Source organism: Ooceraea biroi, chromosome 10 (assembly GCF_003672135.1).
Source record: "Ooceraea biroi isolate clonal line C1 chromosome 10, Obir_v5.4, whole genome shotgun sequence".
NCBI lineage: Eukaryota > Metazoa > Arthropoda > Insecta > Hymenoptera > Formicidae > Ooceraea > Ooceraea biroi.
In genome coordinates this window covers 2,215,094-2,225,106 of record NC_039515.1, presented here as the reverse complement: position 1 = coordinate 2,225,106, position 10,013 = coordinate 2,215,094, and the positions used below count along the sequence as shown (strand labels likewise).

The following is a 10,013-nucleotide window of genomic DNA, read 5'->3' as shown; positions in this document are numbered from 1 at the left end:
CTCGCGCCGCCTCGCGCGCGCGTCACGTCGCATGGACTCGTCCAGAGGTGTGGTCGGCATATAGGAAACAGAATTTTTACGGGGTCCCCTGCGCTCTTCCTCGTTCATTTTTCCCGGTCGTCGGCGCGCGAAATTTGACAAAATTCCCGGGACGCACGAGGGAGATCGCATCATCGCCTCTTCCCTCTCGATCATCATCTCTAATCGCATCATATCGTGTGCACGTACGTTTGTGTGCGTACGTACCGATCTGCGAGATACCCCTCGCAGCGAAATAGACTCGCCCGCCCGGCTTCTCCCACCGCGTGGATTCACAGCTCTTGCCATATATGGGCATAAAACGAAAGCAACGCGGCGATTGGTCCGCCGGCCGGCTAGCGGCTAGATTCTCCAAATGCCGCTTCAAATCGTACGATACAGAGAGCATAATGTCTTTTGTAGGTATACGCTAGCGTAAAGCCTCGCTCGACTAACCGTCGAGCTGCTACCTGTGTAACTTGCGGGCTCACGCGCGCACGCACTTATACGTATCGGCGATTCGGAGATATCCCATGGCACACCTTAATCAAGGAGCATATAGGTTATATGCTTTCGATAGGTCACACATCGATATCCCGTGCCGTTCGCGATGATGTTCAAAAGTTTGATGGCACGGCTCGATCAAGTTGCCGAATATTCTGCGGAATACTATTCATTATTATTATTATTATTATAAATTTTATTATTATGAGACAGCGCATAATATTATATCGGCAGAAAAAAATCTCGCAACTCTCTTATTTATACGACGTATTATTAAATTGCGCAGTGAACGGATGATAAAATTCAAAATGCATAATATTTATTCTCTCAGCAGCGATCCCTCTCCTTAACGAGCCATTTAAGTTAAAATCCCGACGCTCGAGACGTTGAGAGACGCGAGTGGCGCCATTAACGGATCATCACGAGATACACGCGTGGCTGCGCCTCGCTCCCTTTTCGCGAAAAAGTAGCGTAGCTGATAAAAATAGATTCAAGGGCAGAGGATACGAGGGTGCGTTGCACTTTTGCCACGTCATACGGGCCCTAACGCTCCGCGTGCATGCGTGCGTGCGTGCGTGTGCCGGTTAATACACGAAACACAGATGTGCAACACCGCGCGGTGCGGCGCGCTCCCGGCCGGCTACGTGTGGGAGAGAGGCCCGCTTCAAAATCGATACGCTCCTTCTCGAAGCTGTCTCGTGGTAGCGCAGCCGAGCACGTGACCGGCCACGACGGACAAGACAAGACGGACGGACGGATACAAGAACGATTATACGCGGTTTGGAAATCCGCTACAAAAACGAGGCGTTCTTCGATCGATCGATGCGCCGAATTCGTTGATGCACCCCGGAATCTTGGAGTTGCCTGCACGTTTGATACATACTCGCACGTGGCGCACGAGCGCGCATGCCTTCGGTGATTCACCTATAATGAATGCGCGCCTCGCGATCAAATCGCACGATTACGTTTGAGTCATTTAAACGTAGCGGTTTCGTACACACGATCGCCGTTAATTACCGTGCGTTAATTCGAGTTTTGTCGTAACATCGATGACGTGGAGGACGTGACGGGCCGTCCCAACATAGCGATTAATTAGCGCTATTTCATGCAATAATTAAAATAATAAAACAATTAGCTGGCGAGGAGGATCGCGTCCCAAAGACCCAATGACCCGAGAGATGCCTCGACCTTGTCCACCAAATAAGGCCTCGCGCCAAGGTCTCGGAAGCCTCGCGTGAGGCCCCGAAGTCGCGCTCGTCACATTCAAGCGCTGACGAACATTCTCCTCGGCGAATGTGAGTCATGTGGCTGCGTCAGTTATCACTGAATCGTTATCGTATGATCGTTCGATCATGATCGAGACGAGTCATGATGACCGTGGTACGTCACCTCGGACGGGAATGGAATTCGCGAGTCTGCTAACTCGCGGAATAAACTAATGGAATTCTAACTCATAAACTGACGCTGTTTCCAGCTTGAATGAAACTTCAGGATTCCGCAGCGCGGTGAGCGGTGAGGCGTAAAAGTCCTTGATCCTTGCTCGGGAAGGATCGAGATTCGAGTTTTTTTATTTCATATAAGGATTTCAGTTCAGTTGCCAAAGAGGAGCTCGAAGTGGGCGTGTTATGCCGGCACCGGTACCGGTATCGCTTGCACGTGGCTGCACGTAGCCACGTCTGGTTCATAGCCGGAGACCACCGAGATCGATATGAAGTGCGACGGCGATGCAGAGGTTCAGCTCTTCTCACGCGACCGCTCCTTGCGGTCCGCACGCAAGGACGAATGCGGGGAAACGGCTTTAATAATCTTGCGAAGAAAATTGCTTAAGGATTTTTGTACAAGCAATGTCAGACTCGCACAGCCCGTCCTGGCCGTCGACGTGACTCTCGAACGATTCCGATATCGTCGTAACAGTACCGTCGCACACTCGGTTGACGCCATCGTCCGGTACGCGATTCCTGCGCGCGAGGAATCTCGCGCTGGTACGATAATACCTGATTTGCTATATTTAGTGCTGACTTGTCTGAAAACCGCGCGAAACCGCGCGAAATCGGATATGCAAGTTATGCGATGTGCGGCCAAATCGCACGTTCTTGTGCCGATCGTTCTCGTTACACGCGCGGCGTGACGTTGATCTCGATTTGCCCGAGCGGCTCGTCTCGGCCTGTCACTGAGGAAAATTCCTCGAATAAACAAGCGGATTCTCGCGATTAAGACGAGTGAATAAAGTTGGAATGTATCTTCCAAGTGTATTTCGGGAACAAAAATTCGGCACGATCACGATCGATGGAGCGGATCCCCTCGCTGCGCGACGTGATACATCCGCGCATGAATTAGTCATTGTCCGATCCCAGCGTCGTGTTGTATCGCATCGCGTCATACGAGTGGAACGTTAAGCCGTTACCAGTCATCCTTCTCAAAAATCTCGGCCTATCGTGGGATATATTCTCCATATCGATTAATGACGAATACGTAGAAGTGGACGCTTCAACAATAACAACATCGATGTAAAAAAAGCCCACGTGCGTAATTCTTATCTTGAACGGAATTAAATCTGTCTTTCTTTCTATCTCTATCTCTCTCTCTCTTCTTCGTATCTATTCCAGCAAGAACTTTGCACGCGAGAGAGAGAGAAACAGAGATAGAGAAGGAGGAGAAGAAAGAGAGGCTTTGTCATGTCTCTTGTTGGAAGGAGAAGCTCCTTTTAAACATGACCATATTTGGCTTGTTTTGTCGATTCGACTCATTATCTGGAGATATCGTGGTGCACTCGAGAACGCGTATCGCTCAACTGATAGCGCGCTATCTCCGAAGCTATCGAAAGACGGAGCTTAGCTCAGGGAGAAAATAAATCTCTATATTGGATCTCCGCTTGGATCTCGCTGCTTGGCCGCTCGGAATCCTCCGTGCGCGGGCCTCGCCCGCAACGGCTAGTCTAGAATCGGTAGACGACCGGCAAACGAGCCGGCGCTCTCGTATACGTTATCCGTCGTTCGTGTTCTTGACTCTGTTTTTCGAGGCCGCGATCAACGGGGCTCGCGGCGAAAGAGTCAAGGATTCGAAACGCGGTCACGGCTCCGTCCACGGCTCCGATGAGCTGTAGCATTAGCTGTACGGCCAAAAGCGGCCGTATCCTTCTCGCTATTTGCGTTTTTGTCATTGTCAGTCAAGCCGCATGGTCATTTTTCGTCGGACCGATGCGATGCAGCGCACGATCAGAGACACCTAAGGATAAGAGTGCGTTACGTAGAATCGAATCCGCAACGCGCGCACGCTGCGAAGAGTGATGTTAAACTTGAAAGCCGATCTGAGGATCGAGCTAAATGCAGTGTCCTCGATGCATGCGTGCGATGAAGTAGGCCAGGCACATCTACGAATCGACAGTGCATGGAAAGGCGAATAGTTTTTTCGTCAAGGCAACTAACATTCGTAGCTCCCGTTTAGTCTTGACGCAAGTCCCTCATACATGACGCTCTTACCTTCAACATACTTATTTTAGAAATGCGTGCCTCGCCAGGTGCTATACAAATTTTTTTATTTGCTACTTTACACGTGAGAAAGATTAATGGAGCTGTCCTAACGAGCAACCTGAAAAAAGCGGTCAATTGTCTGCGAAAGTGCGTGAAGCACATTGAATGGAATTTGGAACCGAGTCAACGGACAAGGACCCCAAATGCACGGCTGATGCCGAGCGTGCAGCTTCGCGCGTGTCTCGCGAAGAGAGATTCGTCGACGCCCCGAGGTCGATGACGAGGAGGAAGAGCGATAGCGAAACAGAAGCGCAAGCGGAGATCGCGATCTTGCCGCGAGTGGATCAATTGCTATTCTAATTTGAAAATTAAATATATGAGAGAGAGACTACTTTCTTAGGTAGATTATGATCACCGCGTTGTATTAGCAATGCGCGAGCTGCTCTCGATTAGTTTTTTTTGACGCGGCTCCCACGCGACCGCGATGCAATCATTTGGAGATCTGTACCGCTTTCTCCCCCGAGTGCCGCTAATTAATAACGTACAATTGAAGTTTCGCTCGCAGGCCGGCGTGCCCGCAAAAGGCACACGGTGATAATCGGCGAACGCCGCGCCGTTCCGCTCGTCCCATTAAGATGTTCGCGCGCGACAAACGGAATTCACGGGCATAATAGCTTCACGCTTCTATTCACCGCGCCACGTGCGATCGCCGGGAGGGCGTTGCACCTTCGCGACAGCGAGCGCAGAGCAGAACTGCGAACGGGAAACCACGGGAATCCGCATTCGAGCGCATTTACATGCTCGAGAATTAAAGCGCGAAGCCTCCGAGTATCTCCGTCGCGTCTCCTCCGACCTTCCAAGACCTTTCGGTCAGTGCATCAGGCCGAAACTACGGAACACGCGTCACGCGTGGACTCGCGAGTCACCCGGAAACCTTCTTCGCGAGTTCTCCTCCTCGTTTCGCCGTTTATGCGCGTCGAAGGAATCCGCTGAACCGCGGATGGCCGCGTGTTCGAATATAGAGTTGGTAGTTTAACGATATTCCTGCGACGATCTTCTCGAACGGTTGCTCTCTCGGCCGGTACGAAAAAGCGGATTGGTAGCGGTTTAGATAGCCGAAGGAGGCCATTGCGGGGGCAGAGGGAGGGGGAGGGAGCAGGTCGACCCAGAAGAAAACCTGCTTCCGCCGTGTGACACCTGTCTCCCCGTTACACACACCAGCACTCGTATACAGGAATGCAAAACGATGACGTAAGGTGGCACGTAAGCATCCCCAATGTCACCACCGCGTAATTGTCGTATTCGATTCAGGGTCGAGGCAGGATTGCAACCTTCGCTGTAAATCCATCGTGACGAGGAATTGATGATTTTTACTACGTAGGGTCCGCGAACAGCATCTTGTCTCTCTCCCTTTTTTTCTCCGTTGGCTCTCATGGTGTTTGGTGGCCGTGGAGAAATCGATGAGAGACGTCTGCAGCGGGCACCACGCCCAAAGCGAGGGAGGGTGAAGGTACACCGCAGCGAACCCCATGCAGAAAGAGAGAGAGAGAGAGAGAGAGGCTCACCGGAACGACACCATGGCGCTGTTACGCATCGAAAATGACGTACGAGGTGGCCTCACCTCAATTCGTAAGCGTTCATAAATGACTGGACCTAACCCAATGAAGCATCCGGCTTTGAAAGGGTTGCCCTTGCTCTCTTCCGCAGTAGGAAGGGTTAATCAATTAATCACCGCTTTGTGACGAAAAAACCTGACTTCGCGTCGAGGCGTTGTCCGATTCGAAATCTCGAAGAGTCTCGGGAATGTCCAAAAAAATCGCATTCATCATAGCCCGCTAATGAATAAAATGGTAATGATCTTTTAATGAGAGGTTTAGTTTCTCCCGTAATTAATGGTGAAGTCAAACACGGTCATTTAGTCACGCTGATTATTTCTTTCTTTTCTGTTTTAATAGGAATTCGGTATTTCGTTTCCCGCATCGTCAAGCGTCGACGGGAAATTGACCGCGCGAACAAAGTCAGTGACTTGGTGGCTTGGTTTAATTGACTTGAGGCGGACGGCGAGGTGTCTTCGTGGCTTCAGAAATCAAGGCCACTATACAAGCGCACACGTTTCACGACGTTGAGCGCGTAGCGCGTGTAGCCCGCGTGAACGCGAGCATTTCTCTCTGTCTTCTCTCCGAGTTGCTCTAAGAATAAATCGCGAGCAACGTCTTAAGCGAATCGAATTATTCCTCGCGATCACAGATCCAGTTCGTTTAAAAGATATCGATAAAGCTATTATTATATCTGTGGAAATTAAGATTTTTGTTATTTATGACATGAAGATAGTAGAAAAAGAGATCTCGGAAATCTTTAATGACATCTTTTTATTTCATAGCCAATTCATTTAATTAAAAATTAAATAAAAGATAAGTTCAGAGAGAGATAATTCTCAGTATTAATTTGTGGCATTATTTATTTATAGATTTGTGATTGTTTATTAGTACGGTAAAATGTCAGATTGACACTCGTAAGAGTATAATTTTTTTAAAAACACACGCTTATGTAAAAGATTTTGAAGTCTCCATCTTTATCACGACTTTGATAGCGGGGATCCCTGAACGCGACATCTCCGTTGGTTTCAAGTCCGGGATAAGGCTGCATGGTTTCCCCATCCTGTGGCAGGATGCAGTGCCAAAGTAATATATCCTGCGGATGTCGGTATCCTCCGTGATAAAGCCCGAATGGGATTTTTCTGCGTTTTTTTGCTTTCTCGTTTATCGTGTGCTTATATGCATACGTGTATTTATATATATGCTTAGTTGCCAGACAATAATTAGCCTCGTCGCAAGTGGCTTGCGCGCAATACGATGCAATTGGAGCGATTCGTTTAGCCTAACGATTAACGAGGATCCGTTCACGCCCACGTGTCGGGTGCAACATGCATAACGACGCCAAATATAGCCTTCGCGCTTTACGTGCGAGCTTACTTTTTCACTAAACGTATTTTTCATGCATATTTATTCTCTAATCTACATATTATATACGTGTAGAGTTAACAAATAATAAAATAATACTTGCGGCCATTAATTTTTTTATAGCTACATATTTTTTTCTTATTCTGCATTTTTTAATTGAAATCTTTGAAGTATTAAGATCTTGGTGATGCGATAGTTAAGTTTTTAGCAGACAGAGAAATACACGTATCGTTCATATTTCTTAGACGCGTATAGTTCCGTTTCCTGAATGTATAATTCAACCGTTCCGCATTCTTTTGCGATATAATCTGCTTAGATTTCATTTCGTCTGCGTAATTTGTACCTGGCGTTATTCGACGCTACATAGCTAATAAATACAGAGCTCATTGAAATATCTCTCCACATGTGAATACGTGTCAGGGTTTCCGCCTGAGTTTTTTTCCTCGCTATATTGTGAGATTAATGAATGATGCTAAACAAAGGAGCGTTTCTTAAATTGCTATAGTGTTGCTTTAGCCTATAATATAGGCCCTATATGAAGTAGAGGAATGTACGCTCTTTTGCTTATCGAGTATTATAATTCTCCGAATTCCAGTTCGATGAAGTGATTCGATGAAGGATTACGATAAACATAGGTGCACCTGCTAGTTCGAGTTATTACTGCGATTATTATATCGATTGCTTCATCGAATACGGAGAATTTAAGATTATTTAATATAGTATATAACAAAATATGGTATATCTTGAAATATATTTTAAAATTTTCAGTTGCGATATACGTACATGAGTAGCTTATTTTCGATCAGAGTTTCGACATCTATTATATCAATTACAAAATTATCAAACTAGTGAGACGTCCAGTCTTCAACAAGCCGCGTAAATCACTTTGCGCCTCCTCTCGTACGCAATCTAATTTTATGGCTAATGACTCGATCATCGCGAATCGTACCTCAATCATGAGAGTTGTATTATTATCCGATGGTTGAACAGTGGTACGAAATTTTAATTGTTCTACATCTGTTACCAACAGCGGCTTAGAACTCCGAAAATAATATCAATCGTTACCTACCGACATTATTACATTACCTACATTAGGTTCGTTTCTCGTTGTAGCTTTCCTCGTAAGATGGCGAAGAAAAACATTTTGCGATGCAGGCTCCAGAAATGGTCTATATAATTGTATAGCAAAATTAAAGCTTGAAAAATTACGTTAATTTGAAATTTTTGATCAGGATACACGGCGTACTTCGTTGATGGCGATAATCCGACGCGAATTTTAAACGAATTAGATTTGTCGCACATGCGCGAGCAATTCAGTCCTCGGTCTTTCTCACAACGTTATCTGCGTTATCGAGGGGAACTTGTTCGAAGGATCAACTCTCTCCGTTATACATAACCAATAACTTTTATTATTAGTGCTTTGCTCTCTTTGACTGTCACGAATTGCGAAGTGATTTCCTCTTCTGCTTTAATTTATTTCGTTCTTCATCCATTCTCGACGAAATCAAGCATTGATAGGTCGTGTCGCGTTCAACAAAGGCAACTTGTATTCCGTAGTGACGACCGTGATACAACATGATGATACGACACAATCGGAAATAATATTGTACTATCAACAAGGGCGAATTGTGTAACATGCCTTGGCTGAGGACACGTTGAAATTTGAGAAAAGTTTGACGAACAAGCACGATGACGCGGACGAATAGGTAAGTCTGTGTTCACATGTATGTACTTAATACATTACATGATCTCTATAAATGTAAACGGTCACTCATACGTAAAATATTGGGTTGTAACGTGTATTTGTCCCGTGTTTTAAATATTTTTAATGGGTAATTCGTTATAATATATTTGTTGTTAAAAACAACGGGACAAATATATGTTACAATCTAAGAGATACAAAATATCCATAGAATGTGATTGTAACTGGCACTGTTGTAATGTTTCGCCATTACCTTTTCCTGCGATTATTTAGGAAGAGACGCCACAATGTGGAGGAAGAATCCAGCGAATTCATGCCACTGAGCAAGCGAATCAACAATCTTCACATCAACGGCTTATCTGGCCTGCGTGAGAGCGCGATGGAGAGCATGGAGACTGATTGGGACAGTGGGAACTTCATGTCGTCGCCCAGTTGTTCGGAGGTGTCGTCACAAAATTCATCGCCGATAGACAACTCCAGCCAGAGTAGCTTTATCACTGATTACAGGCCAGATTTAGACGCGGCGGAAAATCCGTTTTACTACGAAAGCAATAAATTGCTCTTCTCCCTGTACATGGAGCGCATGCAGAGGAGATCTATGTTGGATCTATGATGATGAATGTACGCAATTGCTTTCTACGAGGCACTTGATAGCCAAGTTAATTCTCTGCGCAACATACGTTGATGATTTTTAACTTATCCCGTTAGATTTGACTTGTCTTACAGATAATAGTGTAAATCGTATAATTGTACATTAATGAGGAAGTCGTCGCGATAGATAAAATTTTTGCAATTACAGTTTTGACATTAATGAATATCGAATTATTGTAAACTCGAATGCATTAGAGCTTTCCATATTCACAAGGACATTCCACGATGTAATAATAATCTCGCAGCTTGCTCTTTGGAAGTGTACAGTTTTTCGAACGATACAATTCATTACGGAAAATGATAAACGAAAAGATACGCGGCTTTAATGTTCCAGAAAGAATTTCGTCTTGTGAATGCACGGTGCTAATTATGCGATTGTACAATTAGAATGTAAGACTCTTATTAGTGTGCGAAATTTCTGCGTAACTGCGATTATGTGTGTGTGTGTGTGTGTGTGTGTGATTTATATGAGTGTAAAAAAATGAACTGTAATTGTGTGTGTTCTTCGTTAAATTATATTTTTATCATCATCGTGTTGCAATGGCGCGCACCTGTTAAGAATAATGCGAGATGCGACATACTAAATGCCAGAAATTTTACATATATATTACACTTATGATATATGCAAGATTAGGGTAAATAAAAATCATGAAATTTGTTTTGTCAAATCGTATATATTTTGTGTGGAGATAAACTTGCTCGCGACGT

At 45.5% G+C, this 10,013-nt stretch overlaps 1 protein-coding gene across 1 annotated transcript; it reads left to right on the top strand.

Annotated features, from left to right (window-relative positions):
* Positions 1 to 8,120: 8,120 nt before the first annotated feature.
* On the top strand, positions 8,121 to 9,970 carry LOC105278431. Its single transcript, XM_011337519.3, has 2 exons — positions 8,121 to 8,658; positions 8,928 to 9,970. Exons 1-2 carry the CDS (start codon positions 8,642 to 8,644, stop codon positions 9,265 to 9,267), a joined length of 357 nt encoding a protein of 118 aa, XP_011335821.1. The 5' UTR covers positions 8,121 to 8,641; the 3' UTR covers positions 9,268 to 9,970.
* Positions 9,971 to 10,013: the final 43 nt, after the last annotated feature.